The 21673-nt window shown below is 37.2% G+C and overlaps 1 protein-coding gene across 2 annotated transcripts; it reads right to left on the reverse strand.

Moving 5' to 3' along the window:
* Positions 1–3395: 3395 nt before the first annotated feature.
* Positions 3396–21568, reverse strand: Gorab (golgin, RAB6 interacting). 2 transcript variants are annotated; one of them, XM_026405255.2, is made up of 5 exons: positions 21458–21568; positions 17142–17499; positions 14701–14802; positions 11843–11983; positions 3396–5542 (listed from the first exon to the last, which is right to left on the reverse strand). In XM_026405255.2, the coding sequence occupies exons 1-5, from the start codon at positions 21516–21518 to the stop codon at positions 5095–5097; spliced, it is 1110 nt and encodes a 369-aa protein (XP_026261040.1). In that variant the 5' UTR covers positions 21519–21568; the 3' UTR covers positions 3396–5094. The 2 variants fall into 2 exon arrangements, with proteins under 2 accessions (XP_026261040.1, XP_026261041.1); XM_026405256.2 differs by lacking the exon at positions 21458–21568 and having other exon boundaries at positions 17138–17225.
* Between the last annotated feature and the right edge of the window lie 105 nt (positions 21569–21673).

Below are 21673 nucleotides of genomic sequence, written 5' to 3' on the forward strand. Positions count from 1 at the left end.
ATCTGACCTCCTCTGAATCATACAGTATCTTCCGTGTTTGACATGTTAATACATTTTTGCTTTTTCCTGTTACTCTGCCTACTGCCAGTTTATTTCATGCACTATAATGTTCAAAGCTGAACTTTCCTACATTCTTCTTTAGATCTTTTCATAAGACGGGCTAGGTTCTGTAGAAGTCATTATTTGCCCAGATTTCTGTTCAGGACGAAGACTTCCCTGTTCCATGGGAAAGATTAAGGACCATGAAAAACCTTGCCCTCAGTTCTATCCAGATTTTTTAACTAATTTCTGAAGTGATCAGACTCAGAGGAATCCAGCAATAAGACACCTGCTTCTATCTGCAGGGCTTTTCAGCGCCTCCTTCAGAGTTTGGATATTTCTCACTCCACCCTGTGGCCACTGGGAATCTCAGCTCTCGTCTTGGTTAAAGACCTACCAAGACCTGCCACGATAGCGTGGGGTTCAGCTGTCACTAGCTTGAGGAGCCCCACTATCTTCTGCCAGCAGCCTAGGGTAGGGAAGGGATAGGTCAGACAGAAAGACTCAAGATGTTTCTGAATCTATGCGACACTGAGGCCATGTCTTATAATAACTTCTAAGGGGAACATGGGAAGTAAATCAGCCAACATATGGAAAATGTGATTGCTTCAGCTATTTTTCAATTATAAAATCCAAGTCTAAGCAACTAACCAAAATTCTACCAAACTGTAGTTCCCCAGTTTTGCTTAGCTGAGTAAATGAGATGGCCAATTCTGTGGAGTTTTTAATTAAACAAAAGCTCTGGTATGAATATACAGCTTCAAAATGCTGGACAGACAGCACTACTGGCCACTGTGCTTGCACATAGCAGCACTGTCCAGCAATGGAACATACCCATGAAATGATTCTCCTAACTATTCATCTCCTCTTCCCTGAAACAGCAGTGACACTACACCTTACAAGGTCATTATTTCACTCCTCGTACAAATCTTTGGCCTAGTGATTTATCCGAGGCATGCTAGAACCACTCAGAAACATTATCCTTGTCACATCTCACTGCTTAATTATGTCTCTATTTTAGGCTTCTAGAGTCATTGGACTTGGAAAGCCCTCTCTCATGTGTGATCTTTGAACAAGACTCCATGTTGAGTTATCCTTGAACTTAAATGGTTCCATTTCTAACCTGTTCTGACTTAGACAGCAGTTATGGTTTCTTGGTTCAACAACACATGGAATAATCATGAGTTCTGAGCTTTATGCTCATCTCCATATAAGGTACTATCAATTCTTTGCAGGAGGGTCTACTTTTTTCCCCAACACTTGATAGAGTTTGCATTGGCGAATCCCAGTGAGTCCTCTATTTTAAATTGATAACATGCACATAACTTTGTTTTTCTAATTCACTCTTGCTCTGGTAACTATACTTTTAACTCTGTACATGTTGTCCATCATGAATTTTTGGTTTTATTTTGGTTATACTTATATTGTTCCCCAGTGCTAAAAGTTAACTTAAAAAATATGGCTGTCATAGACACCTCCATATATTGCCAAACAACTAGAATATTTAAAATTAGGAGTGTTGGAAAGGTTGGGGAGTTCTGGAGGGATATTCACATTTAGCTTTCCAAACACTTATTTCGCTTACCATTATTAAAGCATTTCCTCCATTGGCCTTTTGTGAGTCTAAATCTTATTCCTTCAATTAGACAATAAGCTGCTTAAGGACAAAGGCCCAGATCACATACCTCTTAAACATCACCACCATGTAAGTAGCTACATGAAGTTGTCTGATCAACTGTATAAAGAGATGACACTGCATTTTTAAGACAGCTGTTTGATATTAGAAGCTTGCAAAAGTAGCCTAACACTGAAGGCAGACTGGAGAATAGTGTTCTGCTTCATCCCTCCAGAGAGCAGTTCAAGTCAGGTCCCGGGTAGATCTATGATGAGAAGAGATATAATTACCCGGATCCAGAGTGGCCTCAGGTCTTGTCTGGCAGACTGAGTTATATCTATCAGAGCCTTTTAAAATGCTTACTTGGCTCCTTATAAAAACAAACCCCAAAACATTTATAAAGGTCATGGGAATGGCCTGGGCCAGAATAACTAGAATCCGTTTTGTGCCAACACCACAGAAGAGGTTGTGGCTGAATTCTTAGGTAAGCTCCTCAAGCCTATATTGCTAATTCCAAAGAATGAGACATTTATAGCTGAGCTGTACTCTGTAATTCAAATGCCAATCCAGCAATAAAATAAGATCATGGAATTCCAATCAGAGATTTTTATCATCTGACGTGGAAACCACTACACCCTCAGTGATACAAAGATTGACCACCACCTGCAAGTGCTGGAATTCAGCATAATTATATAGAGGTGAAAATTTTGAGGAAAAAAATAAGAACTATTTCATTGCAATGAGAACCACATTTTCAAACATTTGCCTTCTCTGAAATGACTAATTTTTAAGTAGTGAATCAAGGTTTAAGAGCCCTATATCCAGAAAGTCAAGTTGAACCAAATACAATTTGCTTCAAGTTAATAAGTGAAAACTACTACAATTTGGAAAAGACTTTTAAAGAGCACAAGTGAGATCCCCAAAGTAGTTTGCTCCTCAATTACTCATCACAAAGCTCAGAACTCTAACAGTCTTCTACTTCATCCAATTGAGAAGTTTTAACATAAGAAGGACAGCTCTACAAAGTGTCCCAATAAACACACAGCATTAATTCTGGACCAATAATTTCCTTTACAGAAATTACCAGTTATTGTGTACTTGTGAATCTTTTTAACAAAATTTTCCTATGTATTTTAAAAGATGTACATATCAGGATTATCCTGAGAAAGCCAGTGCATATGGTCCTCTTATCAAGGAGCCCCCAGCTCTCCTTCATTTGCTCTGTTCCTTCCACACATGGGATACAGCTGCCTTTGTATAAAACTGATGCAATATAGTTTTGTCACTTATATCATCACCTGAGCACTCAGATACCACCCCAGGAAAGCCAAGCAAGATAACCTTTTTAATTTTTTTTTGTATAGTCATATTTGAAAGGCATCACACACACACACACACACACACACACACACACACACACATACCCTGAATGGATTATAAAGCAAGATTGTTAAGCAGAAGGATGTGCTGCACATCACCAGGTGATGTATGTAATAAATACATGAGGAGTACAGAACTTTACTGGCACTTTAAAATGAGCCAGTTGGCCAATCAGCCACTGTCAAACTTCTGGCCCTTACATTCCTCATCGTAAAATAAGATGATCAGAAGATCAGATTAATTTCTTTCATGATTCTCGCTTCTCCATTCAGCTTATAAGTAGTCAGCCTGAAAATTAACAGTGCACATAGCCATATTTAAACAATATTATAGAACTTTATTTGTTAATAAATTTTCTCATACAAAATTGAATTACTATATCTACCTCAAGGAAATCCAAAATGCATAACTGACACACACTTCCCCAAACAGTTATCTCTTTGAAACTTGTGTTTTTAGGTAAATAAAAAGCCACATTATAAATATATCAGACTGCTTTATTCCTTAGAAAAATAAAAGTGTCTTGGGCAATGAAGTTTCAATTTTTGTGTATGTTATCCATAAATAAAACACAACTCCTATATAAATGTATCTATTGAGAGAGGTCAGTAATGAAAATTATACTATTAACTAAATTATATGCAAGTACAAAGATCATCCATATTACCAAAAGACTGTATCCTCAATCAAACCCACTTAAAAATGACACTATATTCTTTCTTATCTTTTTATAATAGTTCCTTTTTTTAAAGACTTAAAATGCAATTATTTTTATTTTCTGGAATTTCTGATAAATAGATCATCATTTAATATAATAGTCACAGATTTCAGGACGAAACTACAATATGTTTATACACCCCCTTCACATATAGCACAATGAATGTAGTGGTCAAGTATTAATTAACTAACTATATTAAAATAATAAAATGATTTATGCCAGGATAATTTATGTCCAACATACAAAACACACATTTACAAGAAAGTTTAGAAAGAAAATACATCAATTTTTTTTTGAAAATCAGGAGTAGCAATAAGATTTTCTGTATTATTTTCAGCCTTATGTTAGAAATGTTTTTCTAAATTAAACTGATCAATGTGTCATTTTAAAAAAGCATACATTAAAAATAAAGTTACACATACAAAGAATTTTTATATACACACACGTATATAAAACAACAAAACCAACAAACAAATATTAAAATGGTAAACTAAAACCATTTAAAGGCAAATTAAAAGTAAAAGTAATGTTGCCTGAAGCTGTTTGGTTCTTTATATAAAACTACTACATTATAGTATAAACTATACTATACTATACCATATGTAGTTTGGTGTATAAACTACTATTTCCAAGTTGTATTTTGCAACTCTAGTAAGATCCATATATATAATTCGACCTGATCTTCCTCTATGGACACATTAATTTTTGTGTCTTTTAATTGATTACATAAAACAAGACTTCCATTTTCAACACTTCTCCCAGGAGAAGTTAAACAAGTGGGATTAGGTAGTGAGTGTCATTTTTATTTTACTTTCTGTATTTCCTTGGTCTAAAATTACTCTAGATACTACTCTAGAGTAATACTCTAAATACTCCATGTATTTTTTCTTCCACCCTTTTCTTCTTTATGTGGTGCTGGAACTCGAGCCAAGGGTCTCATATTCTTCATCCTTTAAGTCACTTATTTTAACCCAGTAATAATGGTTAAAAGAATAGTGGACTGAAACAGGGTGAAATATGTCCCTTGAGGAGCTGGCCTTGTGGCTCAGTGGTAGTGTGTTTGCCTACATGTGTGAGGCACTGAGTTCAATTCTCAGCACCACTTATAAATAAATAAAAGAAAGGTTCATTGACAAGTGAAAAATATTTTTTAAAAATGCCCCCTGATATAAAATTATTATCATTTGGGACTCTGGAATGGCCAAACATGTTAATCTACTTAAAACTAATCACATATTCAAAAACCAAGTTTTAAAGAGGCTCTTTCTAGAGACAGGGTGTAATCTACAACAGAGAGTACACTTCACTGAACATGATATTAGCTGAAAAGAACACTGGCACTTCAGGTGGCCATAGCAGCTGACATGTCATTAACTCCTTGGTTGGGGCAGTCTGGACTCACACAGGGGATCCTGCTGGAACTTCCACACTGTTCGCCTACCTCTAGGGAAGCAGACTGTTCTTGTGGTTTTCTGTCCTCTTTTACAAATTGTAATGTCGCACTCTCCTCAGCAGACTGACATGGTCTTTCTCCAAAAGCCACTCGTTTCCCTGCTTCTGCTTCCTGTTCCCGGAGCAGTCTTTCCACCTCCACCTCAAGTTCCAAGGTTTCCTCATCAGCTTGCACATCCAGCTGCTGCATCAGCTCCTCCAACTTTTTGGCCTTCCGAAGCTCATTTTGCTGTATGATTGTACAAAGGTGCTCAGTGAGTTGCTCTTTTATCTCAGTCTTTCGCTGCAGATCTAGCTTTGCTGTAATATACTCAGCTTCAGCCCTGTCAAATCGTTTCCTGTCAGGACAGGGACAAAGATTGAGCCATTAGTTTTCCATTGAAGAAGATATTTTTAAAAAGGCCAGAAACAATAAACTCCAAAATTGGGCAAGGCATGTATGATGAAGATGGATATTAACACTTCACAGATACCTGTCTACATGTTAGATGAACTGAGGAATGGATGCAGAAACTTTCACAACATTCTTTAACAACACCCTTCTGGGCTCTCTTCTTCTTTCCGAAGCTGTGCTTGAGTGAGGGCAGGCTTAGACTGTTAATTCTGTGGTGTGCAAGCTCTGAAATGTGTGTCTGTGGGGGTGGGGGAGGTGGAGAGCTCTGACTTGTAGCTTTGCCAGTATGTATCTACTACTGCCACCAATTTTAAGCTACCAATGTGATATCACTAAATATGGATTTGGGAAGAGATGAACAAAATCTGCTCTTATGAACTAGCACAAGCTAGCTCCAGCACAGAACTGGTTATAATTTATAAGAAATAAAACAAGAGTTGGATAAAGCAGAAAATCTGTATCTTTTAATTAATGAATTATAAAAGGTAGAAAACAATTTGATGGAGGATATGGATGGTGGTTGGGAGGTAAACATATGTAACAGAGTTCACCCAACAAAATACTAGGTGAGGGCAAGAAGAAAAAACCAGTAGAAAAGAAAACAAGGCAGGTTTAAGCAGGATCTCTCACACTTGGTACTATTGGCCATTTTTAAGTCTTCATTGTGAAAAGCCACCCTGTATACTGTGGGATGCTCCACTCACTAGCTGCCAGTACCACTCACTGCTTAGGACAACCAGGACAGTCTCCAAACACTGCTGAGCATCTTGTAAAGGGCAAGACTGTCCCCGGGGAAGAATCCCTGGGTTGAGCTGTTCTCTCTCCTCACTCAGCAGCAAGACTACTATCACACTCTTTGGCGTTCACACTTATGTACACCCTACAGATGGGCAGTGCCAGTCTTACTCGAGGTAGGGTAGTTCAAGCAGGGAAGCCAGTCACCCTAAAATATTCTTTTATTTTTTTTTTTTGCAACACAACGGTAAAAAAGAAAAGTCATATCTTTGTTCACTGTCTTTTGCTTTTTCTACATAACGTATAAAATGTATTACTCTTCTTTTTATAATAAGGAAAGAGGTTTCCTCCTATCTTCGAAAAAAAGACATTGATTCCCAACTAGTTCTTCAAATAATTGCCACTAGCACTAGTGCAGACTATTTTGGCTTTCCAGTCATGACTAACTCAATGTAAGGAGTACTTTTTAGTGAAAGAGTCATAGCAAAAACCAGTTATGTCTCCTAGTGTACAATTCTCTGTCTTGGAAGGACATATAGTGAGAATCATAAAGGCTTTGATTTTAGAAATCCAGGGTTTGAAACTTTCTTCTGCCATTGACTGTGTGTCACTTGCTTTGGTCTTTGGATACAAAGAATAGTTATCCAAACTAATATGAGGGGGAAATGAATTTTATTGTAGAATACAAGAGGCAATTTCACAGACAAATCCTAAGAATCAAAGGCTTCTTACTCTCCTCAGAGCTTAGAAGCCACACCATTTCTCTCACTAGAGCTTTCCTATCACACTCCACTCAATCTGTCGGTGATCCTGTTCTGTAAATGCCAGGAGAACCTGGGTTGGCCTCATTCATCTCAGTTTAGAGTTCTTAATGTTTGTGGCCACGAGCCACTGTCTGGCCTATGGATTAACATGTTGGAGGCAGCAGCCCATCTTTGTTCTAATCAGAGGAGCTTCAAGCTCAGCATCTGCAGTGAAAAGCAGTCAGATTCCTGTGGAAGGGGCTGGGCAGGAGGCACATAGGGACTGACAGCTCCAGCACAGCGACTCTGGGTAGTTCCCTGGTGAATCCTGGTCTATCTGCAGAGCAGTGATGGAATGAAGTATCTCACAGGAATGATTGAAAATTCAACAGCACAAATAGACCAAGCATCTAGCCCAGTGCCCAAGAAACAGAGCTTCCTTCACAGCACCAGAATTGAAAAGCATCATTATTGTACTAGTAAACATGTATCTAAAATTAAGATTGTGAAAAATTTAGGAACCCAGTATTTACACTTTAAATTCTTATTTATATAATGTTCACTTATCATATTTCTTTTTTTTTTTTTTTTTACTATTACCTAGTTAACATGAGAGAATCATTTGTGTTTCAGTACCCCCTGAGTTAAAAGAACTATTCTAAAGGAGCTCTGTTGAACACCTGGGTCCCTTATTTCCATATTTTATAACATATCCTGTTTATAAATGTCATCAAGGCAAGAGGCAGCCCTGACAACATTCTCCATAGAGAACTGCCCTTTCCCCCACTCAAAATTCCCTTCTATGAGTCTTTGGTCTCCCTCAGCCTAAGTCAGTTAGCAGAGATTTACAGACTGGGTTCATGAATACTGAATTGAAATTAACATTTGCAAATAGGTCCCTAGGCTTCCAGTGATCTTTCACTGGAAGATAAATCACTAAACATTTTGTATTTTTTTATATATATTTGAAGTCCTCCTACTCAGAGACATGCATATATATTCTTGTACAGAATGATTTATATTCAGAATATTGATTAGTTTCACAAACTACACTACCAGCCTGAGGGTCAGGTGAATAAGATCAAATCAGTTTGGAATAAAATAATATGAGCATTATACAAAATACAGAAAGACATACTGCACTGGAAATGTAATTATAGAATTGCTTTGTTATTTTAAAGGGATATTGAGAGATTTAATAAATGTTATTTAAAGGATTCTAGAAACTATCCTTCAGTTTTGGTTTCTCTGAAATTTTTAAAGAAATTATTAACCCTTGGTATATCATTAGGTTTCACTATGCACTTTTATTTTCTCAGTTTCTGTTTTGAGAAGTTTTAACTCTTTGTATGCATTAACCCAGGACTTTTAGAAAGTATTTAAAAAAACAAAGAAAATTCACTTAAAAAATAGATTAAAATGAATTGTAATTTGATAGAGCTTTCCTATCACACTCCACTCACTTAAGGTGCATCATGAAATTAAAGATACATTTTTCCTATATCTTGATACATTCTTCCATCTCATCACCCTAGGAATTGTTTCATCATTACTTACTGATTATTCCCATTTATGTTAAAAAGTAAACAATGAGAAAACGAGAATGGTGGAATGATCTAAAAAGATGATGCAATAATGAAATAAATTATCACTGCTTGATTTTCTAATTGTGTTGTTCAAAGTACTATGTCACCTCAAAAAGGTGTAAGAGAAGACTGGAAACACCATCTTTACATACTGCTCTTAGTTTTCATTGAAGACAGTTGAGAGTTAATAGTTCCTCATTTTCCACGCATGTTGGCAAACAGACATTTGACAGAAGAAAACATTTTGCTATTAGACAAATCAAAAGATGAATACTGTGGTGGGCTAACACAGCTTACCATCAAAACACCTCCTAATCCATGGAACTTTTGAATGTTACCTCATACAAAAATTACCTTATAGGAGAAAAGATGTGATCAAGTTAAGTATTTGGGGAGTAGTTAATCTCGAAATTATCCAGTTGGGCTTTAAAAGCAATCACAGGTATCCTTTGAAATGAGAAAGTAGAGAAATTTTGAGAGAGAGGAAGACGCAATGTGATCCTAGAGGCACAGAACGGAGTAGTGTGGCCACGGACAAGAAACATCTGAAGCCACCAGAAGTTGGCACAGGAAGGAAGGAAGGAGCACAGTGCTCTGAGGAAACTTGGCCGGCCACCACCTTGTCTGCAAGTGTCCAGGCTCCAAGAAAGCATGGGAAGAAGCATCTCATGTTTTAAGCCATACAGTCTGTGGTAATTTGCTATGACAGTCCTAAGAAACTAACACAAATGCAGACACACTCTTTAGAGTAGAGGTAGTAAAACTGATATTTAAGTGAGATCTCAAACTATGAGTCTTCAGAAAAACCCATCCTGCGTGAATTTCCTCAAACTCAAGAATCCACAAAAGAAAAACATAGTTTTAAGGACAAAAATGAAACATGATATCCTCATACAATTAACAACTTCAATAGGAAGAACTGTCAATATTTTACAAGCCTGGGGTTGTCCTGTGCTACGAAAAGAATTTTCTCCTCTTTTCAGTTCGTAAATCAAATTTTATTTCATACAAAGAAGTTTACTACAATCATGTTTTTATAAAGTTGCCTTCTACAATCCCTTTTTATCTGACTTCTATGAATTACTCATAAAATGATTTTAAAATATTTCCCTCTTGTGTGCATGTGTGTACACACAGGGGTGACCTTTAAGCCTAGATGATCAACAGGGGTAATCATCGTACACTCAGGTTCAACAACAAACTCTGGATGCCGTCGGCTCCATGTTCTAGGTGGTCTGCATGGCACTGGGGCAGTCCTGCCCCACAGCTGTGCCCAGCAGCAACAGCAGCTCTCAGGTCCGTGGCAAAGTGCTGGTCTTCTCAGAGGTGACGTATCCTAAGGTTGCTTCACACTAGTCAATTTTAAAGCAAATTCTAGCTTATTTACTGAGAACCTTGGAGGACATAGCACTGATCCAGGACTAGAAAATTTAAGATATAAGTTTTATTAAAAAAAAAGAAAAAGTTAAGGAAATCTCCCACAGAAATCAACAACCTGAGGATTACCTTCCAGTAGAAATCTGTACCATTATCTTATAGTACCAACCTATAACTTCTCTGTAACCACAAATGCAAACTTAAAAAACACTGCATAATATCATCACTAACAACCAACCCTGAATCCAGTCGCAGTTTTCTGATACTTTTCTCTGACTTCACCAAGAGCTGAGGCTTTTAAGAACAGTTTCACACTGCATCCATTAACACACCACCACATCAACACCACGAGGAACTGATATCTTTAGCTCATTAGAGATGTAAAAATACACTAAAAGTTCATTAAGGATATTTATATATTATGGGATGTTTTCTCCTTAACTAGTAATTCTACTGTCACTATGGTTCTCTGAAGGTCAAAACTGACATTCCTTATATACTATTCGGTATGAAAGGTGTTCTTCTCCATTCACCAGTAGGACAGAATTAGTTTTTGTTGAGATACTCAGCAATGAACCTTATACTATGAATTATTCAGATAAAAGGCTGAAAAGGCATAAAAAAGGTTCTCTGGCAAACTCATATTACAGAGAATAAAAGATGCTAAAAATCAAGGCTTAGTTTAATCTTAAAATCCTGGTTACTTCCTCAATGGCCTTATTAATAGGAATCTGGAACTTCTGCTTATCAGCTACTGATGGCATTAATTTAAGCTATTAATTAATAAAGGCTAACCATTATGTCTAATAGCATATGGTCAAATAACAATTACAAAATCACAAGGACAACCACAAACCTCTTTCTTAAACACTAAACAGTGAATTAAAAACCATAATCAAGCATTTCCACTTTATTAAATTGTTACATAAACATTCTGATGTTGTGGTTTACCCTGGACTAATGAGGCATTCCGATTGATTTCTAGTGTTACAGAGAAAATGCAGAACCAAGTCATTAACACAGCATTCCCTTGTGAGAAAAGACAAACCAGGATGATTAAAGAAATGTTAAAGGGACTGAAAAACCCTGAAATTGGACTTTTTTTTTTTTGCCCTTTTATCTGTTTGCAAAGTCCATGTAATTCTTTACATGTGTTAGTTCATTTTAAAAATACTCCATGATGATTTTTGCCTCTTTATAAAAATGCCAATAGTTGAAGCCAAGGAAACAAAATAATCAAACCATTTTGTACATATAATTTAAAAAAAATAAGAAATGAACTTTAAAGATTCTAAGAAAGAATGGTATTTTCTTAAAATAGTCACAAGCTTATAAGAAATAAACTAGATCTTCTGGCTTTGAAGAAAACTAAGAGAATCAGGCTGTAACCCCACAAAGGCCATTATCAAATGATCGAAAATCTTAATGGCAAAGAACACAGATTTGGTGTTATAGAGTTAACAGTTTGGGGACAAGCCATTCAGATGTTTACTTAGCTAGATCCTAAAAGATTAACAAGGGTCCCAAACATTAAATAGTTGGAGGTATACAAAGAAAAACTAAATGCAAAGAAAAATACAGGAAACTCTCTAACAGGGACACAATAAGGTAAGCTGGTAAAGCAGAAGACAGGAAGACATCACAGAAGAAGACACACTGAATTAGCACAAAAGAGAACAAACATTACTTACTAGGGTTGAAAAGAGACTTAAATGAAAATATGCTTAAGAGCTATAGGCCTGGCTAGTGATAAACACAAACTATACCAGAACCCTTGATCAAGGTTCAGATTCCCTCACTCACTGTGCATATGAATAGTCCAGGCTGGCCTGATCAATCCGGTTCCTGAGGATTCCAATGTCAGCAGACACCATGTCATCCAAAGCCTGTAACTCCTTCTGGATCCGCTTTAATTTCATGGTCTCTGCCTGAGTTCTTTTAGATCTAGAAAATCAGGAACATGAGTGGGTAAAAAAAAGTTTTAAAAAGATGTATCCATACATAATGTAAGGAAAAAAACAAGATACTGAATATATAATTATAGTTATGATTTTTTAAATTGGAAAAAAGTCAGAATTTAAATAAACGTTAGTAATATTTTCATATTATCTCTAAAACCACATTTGTTTTTTTCTGCTTATTCTTCCAAATTTTCTATAAGCACATGCTACTTCATAAACAAGAAAAACAAAAATATATAAAAGAACATATCTGTATTCCCTTTAATTGAAACATCCAACACAGCTTTTTAAAATTCTAGTATTAAATTCCTCTACTTATTAAGCCCATTTCCATTTGAGTCTTACCTGACATGAAGAATAGATGCCTGTATTAAACATTTCTTTAAAAGTCTGAAAACATCTATTTGTTTTTAACTGTCGTAAGCCCCATTTCTCTACTTTTCTTGCTTTTATTTTTTTTTGTTCTCTAGGTAAAATTACAGGTCCTCAAAATTATTTATGGGGCTCAAAACCAAAATACTCTTTTATTTCCTTGTCTACCTCACTAAGTTTTATTTTCCCAGATGTGGGATACCTATAAAATCTTAACTGAGCAACAAATATACTACTTATAGTAATTTCAAAATAAAAATTATGTTTTTAAGAGTTCTATTCTTTTGAGAAAACAGGTAAAATTAGAGCATTTAAAAATATTTCATATTTATATAAAAATATATATAAAAGAATTTAAGCTGTAGATGAATTTCCAATCTATTTTAATGCACCTGTGTTAACTTTGCTGAAATATTAGCAAAACTGAAAAGTTCCACTTCATCATCTCTCAGTTCCTGCACCACCCCAGGCATACACTTTAGAAACAGAGTAGCAAATACAAACCCAAACTTTTAAGCCTGATTCACTGATTTCAAAATCTCACACATTCTCAACGTAGAAGAAAACCCTACATGAGACTATTATATGGCAACTTACATCCCGATTCCACTGCACCATGCGTTTATCCTTACATTATACCCACCATAGTTCACTTAACCAGTATGACTTTTACATCAAATACTTCATAATCCATTTATTAACAATCCAACCATGTTGTATTATTCTTTACATTTCTATCAGCATCAGTGTTCTCCATCTTAAATCAGAAACACTGAGAGAAGTCTGGGCCTGTGAATCTTGTAAAAGCCCCAGTAAACAGTCTCCCCACCAGATGTAGCAGTGTACACCCTGTACTCTCAGCCACTCAGGAGGCAGAGGCAGAAGGACAGCAAGCAAGTTCAAGCCCAGTCTCAGCAATTTAACCCAGTACCCAGAAAACAACCCCTGCCAAAAAAATCCACAACCCCCTGCCTCTCTTTCTAAGCCCTTCTGTAATTCTTTATTTCTACACAATTCTCTGGCTTATCCTTTTCCTTTCTCAGAGAAGTGAGAAGTCATTCTACACTTTTTTCTAAATCGAAGCCTATGACAATGCTTTTTGAAAATAACCACTTGTGGGGGAAAAAGAGGGCATTTCTCTTTCACACATTGTTCTTTTTCTTGAAACATACTAAAGTCAGTGAGCTGCATATCTCCCATGCTTCATGAAAGAAGGAGGTGCACCAGCAGAAGAAAAATGTCATTTTCAAATGCATACATCCCTCTAGCTGATCAAGTTCTGAATCACCCTTAAATGCAACCTGCTTTGGTTCACCTCTTCCCTGGCCCCTGTATCTATCTATATATATTCCAGCCTCAAGCAATAATAGTTTTGTCAGACTTTTTCAGAGGTCTGAAAAGAAAATGCCATCGAATACTTGTTTGCATTAAGTTCACAATGTTCTTAACCCCTGCTTTATTTCCTAAGGCCACAGGAAATTAGTAACTAAAAACACTGCCATTTGAGGCTGGTACTATATACCAAATTATGTGTTTTATTTATCTGTTTTATTTTATTTTGTAGTACTAGAGACTAAATTCAGGGCTTTGTGCATTCTAGACAACTGCTCTATCACTCAGCTACATACATCCTCAGGCCTTTTTTTAAAAAATATTTAATTTTGAGACAAGGTATCCCTAAATTGTGTAGGGTGGCCTCCAACCTGCAATCCTCCTGCCTCAGCTTCCAGAGTCACTAGGATTACAGGTGTGAGCCAACTTAGCAGAGTAAGTAAGAAGGGACCACTGACAAACTAACACTGGGAGGTGCTAGAAAATCTCATGCAGTGCTCATTACGGTTACCTTGCATCAACAATAGAAGGCTAAATTAAAAGGTAAATTAAGAGAAATATCCATAGGAAACACAACTAAGATTGGTTGCAGCTTTAAGTCCTTATGCAGAATAACCTTTCTCTTATACAGGTCAGATAATTAAGGTTTCTCCACATCAAAATTAAAACCTGCTTTCGTTGTACTTTTGCATACACTGATAGCTATTGACTGCTTCCCTGATGAATGTGTACATGGTTACAACTGAAATCAGATGCTGGTCCTTAGCTTTAATTTTACTGCATTTATAAATTCATTATGATACATGCTTAAAAAGCCTCCCTTAATGAATTAGAACTGGAACTTCAATATCATTTATGAAGTGTAACTTGTTTAACTATCATTAAAAGTAAAGGTCGTAGAGAAAATGCCAGTTTATTAGAATGGGCATGGGAAAACATAAAACACAGCAAAACTGACAGTAGGTTAAACAAGCTCTCCTGATTCAGGAGCCTCACCTTTCTGCAATTGCTTTAGCCAAAAGAGCTTTCTTACGTTTATTTTTTTCTTCCATTAGTCGTTGTTCTTGTTGAAGGATTTCCCAACGAGATTTTTCTTGCCTAGAGAACAAGAGCAAAAAAAAGGTATAAAGATAAGATTATGAAAGAGACTTCTGCCCTATTCCACACCTCACCAGTCTGTTTCCTATGTATAAAATTTAATCAGGCAGATTACATATATTCTTTCAAAAGTCCTCTTAAAAGAAACCCATCTGCAGCTCATTATTCTACTCTAGAAGGAACAAAGACTATGATCTGAAGGAAGTAAAAAGGGTTACATAAATTGGACCTTTGAAATCCATTATATGTATATAATCTAGGATCCCACAAACTGGAAGCCAGAATACTGCAGCACTTTTTTAAAGAGTACAAAGAAATGTGTGTAAGTTAATTACGTATTATATGCAAAATTGAGATCAAATAAATCATTCTGTAGCTGAGGTCATGTCATACCTTTTAAAATATTCTATAATGAAAAGTTCCCACCAGTTTAACATTCTTAAGACAATAGCCAATGTTTATTTCATATATTTTCTTCCAATTTGCTCACTTTTTTCCAACTCTTTAAACATTTTAAAATAGAGTTATATGCTATGAACTAAAGCCAAATGGAATTGGGCTAAAAAAAAAGTCTTCAAATATCCAAAAATATGTATTGTCTTCCAAACAGATCAATTCTGAAAGAAATATATTAAAATTTACCATAAAGTCATGAATTTGATGTCAAATTAAATTAAACAACAGCAAACCTATTTATTCCAATTATTGTCATCTCTTACCACCATTACTTCCAAATTCTCTACTTGCAAACCTGGTAACCACTTCCAAATGGATACCTCTTCACTTCATCCCTCCAGCTCTGCCTTAGTGCTGACACGGGTCATCCCACATTTTCTCTACTATAGATCTCCTCACCAGGTGCCTAGTTCCAGCTCACCTGGCACTGTCCCCCAAATGGTATGCAAATGCAATAACACCCAGTATTTCTCTAACCATAACTTTGATCAGATCATTTCTCCCTCTGAGGCTTTAGAACAAGGCTGTGTCAGCAAACTCACTAGACATGCTGCCTCTCTTTTTTTTTTGAGAGAGAGAGAGAGAATTTTTAATATTTATTTATTTTTTAGTTTTCGGCGGACACAACATCTTTATTTGTATGTGGTGCTGAGGATCAAACCCAGGCCGCATGCATGCCAGGTGAGCACGCTACTGCTTGAACCACATCCCCAGCCCCATGCTGCCTCTCTTTCCAAGCCCTTCTGTAATTCTTTATTTCTACACAATTCTCTGGCTTATCCTTTTCCTTTCTCAGAGAAGTGAGAAGTCACTTTAGAGCATTCTACAGGATACAGCTTTCCTTTCCCCTGCTTATAACCTCCGAATTTTTCCTTTTCACTAATGGCTCCTCAGATTACTTGTCTTCTTTAAAAATATGAATATATTCAGTGTTTTTAAAAAAAGAATAATTTTCCTAATGACACCCAATCTAAATTGTCCAGCTTAATTTAAACTTACACCCCCCACCCCCAATGATTTCAGGCTTTTGTTGGTAAACTAAACACTCTTTCAATGTTGGTTTCATAATCCATGTGATCTTATATCTCTTGCCTAAATTCTTAGTTATAAATCCCTGATGGGCATTAAACATTTAAACTCATGTATAGAATCTGGATCACCAGGGATTAGAAAAACATACAAAATATTTTGAAAAAAAAAAACAAACTCAAAAAACTAAAACAAAAGTCATCATTTTCCCTTACTGCTATTTAATGAATTCACAAGACACAGAATGGCAATTTCCACAAATTATGTATGTTGTTTCTAGTACAACCACATTAAGTAAATAAAGAAATCTAGTGGTGCAACTGAATTATATAATTAGTCCCTCAGTTTCCTACACTCTCTCACTGGCCCACCTCTTCATGTTTTCTTCATAAATACTCCTTTCTGAAACAATGGAGAAGTCATCCAGAAAGTGAAAAGTGAGTTCAACTTGGGAAGTGGTACAATACCCACAAGAACTACTTTTGGTGAGTATAAAGGTCACAGACTTTGGATATAGACATATTTGTGTATCTGAACTCTATTACTAGCTGTTTATTAGTTTTAGGAAGAGGACACCTGTTCTGAATACCAGATAAAGTGAAAATAATAAACATACATTGTAGGATTAGCCTGAAGACTGAATATATAAAAGAAAATGCCTAAGAATGATTCGCTCATACTATGTTTAGCTGGTAGCTACTTTTCCAAGCTTCCTGATAACATTTCAAGGCTTGAATATAAGACAGAGAAAATGTTAAAACCAACTAACCAACCAACCAACCAACCAACCAACTTTCCTCAAATTACAAAGGGGGAGGGGGAAGTAAAATGAGAAGTCTTATAGACTTACTAACAATTCCACTTTCTTTTTCTCCAATTTGCAATCAGGCTTTGGAGGTAGGACCTCAACATTTTTGTGACCATCATGGGAATTCTCAAGTCCTGGTTCCCTTGATTGACTTTTAATACCCTGTGGTTTTCCATCACCAACAGGAGAGGAGAGTGTAAGAGGACTAGGAAGAGTAGGGGAAGAAGAATGTGGTTCTTGAGTGTTAAGCCTCTGTTTTGGTGCAGAAAGCAGCTGCTCTGGAGGTAACGAGGCTGATCCATCTTGAAGTCCGAGTCTCTGGCTTAGCTCTAGAAGGGCTTTTTCTCGCTGAAATTGTTGTCGAGTTTTCTTCCCAGGGAGACGGCGCTGTGGTTCAAATGGATCTATGTAAAGGGGGATGAAAAAAAATTAATTTGTGTGATCAAAGAATAATTATAATTTCTTTAAGAAAATAAAACACTGATATTAAACTTTGACAAAAATTCTAGAAATCCTTCTACCTGATTCTCCAAGCCCAGAAAGTCAGCCATTTTTCTGTAAAGTTCAATAGTTCAAACACCATATTGCTGATATTTAACAAAAAACCAGCTCTCAATTTATCTTAACTGAAAATCCATTTGTTGAGAGTGGGGCCTTGGAACACAAAGCAAGTTTTCTTTTCTTTTTTTTTTTTTTTTTGTTGCCTGGATGCAAATTTTTTTATTTTAATGATTTCATATTTATTTTTAAATATATTAGTCAAATTACACAGTTTTTCATGATTTCATGGTTATCACTGCTTTTCTTTTTAAATGTGATTTGATATCTGCCTATAAGAATTCTTATCAAACTAGGTAAACAACTAAATTCTCTGTCTTGTCCTGACTCTGATTTATGGTTCTCTCTGTTCTCCTGAAATAAATTGGTCATCAGATTGCAAACAGATTCCCTTCTTTACTTTTCTAACAGGTTTAGGGGCAATTTTATACACAGGTGGACACTTTTAATAAATATTATTGACTAAAGTCTCATAATTCTAGGAATTAGAAATTAATTAATAAATTTCTATTGTTTTATTTTATCTTTTGCAAAACAACTGAAGGTTGTATCTCCCAAAGTCTAGCCAGGCTCTAATTAATGCATTCAAACTAATTTTAATAGTAGCTTTAACAAAGCAGTAGAGAAATATAAAATAATTGGAGGAATTTTTTTTCTAAGCATAAACTAAATAATATTTCTATTATATTTTTTGGACTGTCTATGCCAATCTTAACCTCTTAGGGCAGACAAATGGAGAATATGACTTACATTCATACTATATTTAATAAGATCTATAAATAATATTTTCGATAAAATGCTTGGAAAATGAAAGTATGAGTCCTTATAAATGAACAACTCAAGTAGGTCTTTTAAATTCTACATATTGGCTTTTGAAGCAGCACACTCCTGTTATTTAAGTTTCCCAAAGAGGAATTAAAAGTTCTGAAGTCACAGCCCAGTTTTGCTTACAGACCAGCTCTGTCAGGCAAACCATTTTATCATTCAATATCTCAGTTTCTTCATCTGTCAATCAATGAAAATTATCTGCTTTATTTAACTCATGGAGTTAATGGAAGAATTAAACAACGTATGTTTAAAGATAATTTCAAAGACAGAAGCACTATGCAGGGTATGTAGCACACACCTTTAATTCCAATTACCTAGAAGGTTGAGGCAGGAGGATCACAAGTTTGAGGTCAGCCTGGGCAATTTAGCGAGACCCTATCTCAAAATAAAAAATAAAAGGGGCTGGAGGTACAGCTCGATAGTCAAGTACTCCTGGCCTCAATTCTCAGTACCACAAACAAAATAAAAATCACAACTCTTCAAGGATAGACATATTCCTTCTCTTCTGGAACACACAAGAAAACTACTTCCTATGCCCCAAATCATATAACTTAGTTTATTAAATGAAATGTAAGTAGGAATAACACATGTCATTCACTGGTGAAAGCATTTAACTGCCAGTGTTCGCTTTTCCATCTTCTTTTCCTCCTGCCATTGTGAACTCCTTCATAACAGCACCAAATGATGGTGTAGCAGAATCACCTGGCAACCTATGTTAGACATAATACTGGAGTGAAAAATATTTTTTTATTATTTTAAGGTTACTTGTTATGTCAGCTTAACTTGACTTACACAGATTGCACAATTACCAATACCTTTGAAATTCCCTGGGTATTCACTCTTTCCTAATCACATTCCTTCTCTTGCATCCCCACCAACCTGAACTTGGTATTTCTTTGACTTTCTTTATAGTTTTCCTGGATTCCTAAAGGAATATATCTGTTTTAAATGATTTTGATTTTATACAAATTATCATATTATGTATATATATATATATGCGCCTCCAACTTGCTCCTTCTCATCACTTTTCAAATGCTTCTATCTTTGAAATTATCTTTTAATTAGAGCACAACTTATTTATCTCTTCCCCCGTTAATGAATACTTCAGTTGCTTTTAACTCTTTAATATTATAAATAAGAATAATGACCAAGTTCCTCAATGTACATTCAGGCATTTCTAGGGTATATTGTCCTCACTTTTGCTATGGACCAATTCCATATTCCTAGATTGTTTAATTATATTTTTAAGGCTGGAGAACAGCTGGGAGGGCCCTTAACATTAAAGATCCAATTCTTAGAGTTTTACAGACGAGAAATACAAGGCGAAAGGACTTAGAGGCAGTCCTGGGGTCATTATGCCAATCATCATGTTTGTGCACAGGTATACAAAGTTAGCATCTTTGTCCTGAAGGTAGTTACAGAGTAGTGATCTGGGGTCTATGCCCTCACATTTCACTACTGTATCATGGAACTTGAAATTTAGGTCTTTACCACCTTATACCAATCCCAAAGCACAGAGATGATTCAAAGTATAGTTTTAGTTAACAACTGTTTTGTTTAATTTGGGCTCCTACATTAATTAAATCTTCTTTGCCCTGGGAAATTCACCTCTGCTAACACATTAATCTCTGTGAAAGATTCCCAAACTCCACCCAATCCCTAGTACTACAGCCAATTTTTGGACAAAATCTACATTCGAATAGTTTTATGGTCTTTCTCTTTAGGCTATAAGCTCTTTGAAGGCAGGAATGGATGCTTTGCTTATTTTTGCATCTCTAGTGCAAAAAGTGATACTTGGAACTTGGAATTCAGACCAGAAGCATGGGTACTTGTACTCTACATGTGGATATGTGACTGTCCGTTGAAAACACATCCATATGTGACTGGATGATGAAATAATTTGAGTACATCAAGCTAGATAGAATCAGTTAACCACTCCCTGTGGCACAACTTTTCTGCTACAGTTTTTAAAGGCCTCTGGAACAGTCAAAATTTCCCAATTTATATAACCTACATCATCCTTACTTTTGCATTCGTCAGTCCTGGATTATTCTCACATCTTTGCTTAAAGTGTACAGGCTATTGAGTCACATCCAATTTTCCCACAAACTAATAAAGGGCTTAGCAAGACTTATTTAACTGCTCCCCAAATAAATTATGGTACCAAGAGTGGCCCGAACTTCTCACAAAAGTGGTGTGCACTACCAGGATCACTATACAGACCTTTATGAAAATTCAATCACAAGCAAAGCACAGTTTCCATCACTAAGAGTTCCCCACCAAGTCACTGGAAGCTTAATTCCTTCATCAAAATACATTTAAAAATAATATGCTTACTCATAAAGCCAAGCCGGAGGGAGAAGTACACGATTCTAGCTGACCCTAGTTGGTATGGTTACGTGTGTGAATAGACACAAATTTCTGTGTGAAGGTAAGCACGCGCGCACACACAGGGCTTCACATCTAACTTCTCAAAAACTCTTTCGATTGCTGTCAAGAACTGGAAAGTGCGAGATCACCTAGCACCCGAGGCGCAGGCCATCCTGCAGACTACTCTCACAGGAACCCCGGCTCTGGCACCTGTCGGGCTCTAGGGTTAGGGTCAGGGTCAGGGTCAGGGTCAGGGTCAGGGTCCCCTTCTCCCCGCGCCGCGTCGGCGTGAACGCGCCCGGCCGACCGTGCGCAGGTGCCCCCCACCTTCCTCTCCGCGGACCCCCGCTCCCTACCGGAGGCAGCCAGACTGCGGGCTCGCCTCAGCTCCCAGGCCGCAGTCGGTCGTTCGGATCCGGCTCCGAAGAGCGGCGGCGCCAGCTGGCCCCAGCCGCCTCCCCGCGCCCCGGGCAGAGCCTCCGGGTCAAGGCCGCGCAGCGCGGCCCACGCTCCCGGCTCCACGCCCCCTTCTCTCCCGGGAGCCGCAGTCCCGCCCTTCGCCACCACAGACCCGGGGAGCAGAACTCCGCACGCACACCACGTTACCTTTATTCTGCTTCAGTCTCCTCAGCTCCTCCTCGGAGAAGCCCGCCCAGTCTCGCGCCATGGGCCCCGGCCGCCGGCACCCCGAGCGCGCCCTGCTCGCAAAGCCCGGACTGCCAGCTCGGCGGCCCCGGCACATCCGGGTTCCGCCGCGGCCGCGAGTGGCCAGCCAATCAGCGCGCCGCGCTCTGGGCACGGGGTCCCTCCACGGTTGGTGTC

The sequence above is a fragment of the Urocitellus parryii genome, chromosome 9, assembly GCF_045843805.1.
Source record: "Urocitellus parryii isolate mUroPar1 chromosome 9, mUroPar1.hap1, whole genome shotgun sequence".
NCBI classification, from domain to species: Eukaryota; Metazoa; Chordata; class Mammalia; order Rodentia; family Sciuridae; genus Urocitellus; species Urocitellus parryii.

Coding starts and splice junctions, on each gene's coding strand:
- Gorab (XM_026405255.2), bottom strand. CDS start 21,518: ATGGCGCGAGACTGGGCGGGCTTCTCCGAGGAGGAGCTGAGGAGACTG. Junction 11,984..14,700: donor GCTAAAGCAATTGCAGAAAG/GTGAGGCTCCTG, acceptor CTGATTTTCTAG/ATCTAAAAGAACTCAGGCAG. Junction 5,543..11,842: donor CTGGACTATTCATATGCACA/GTGAGTGAGGGA, acceptor CTGTCCTGACAG/GAAACGATTTGACAGGGCTG.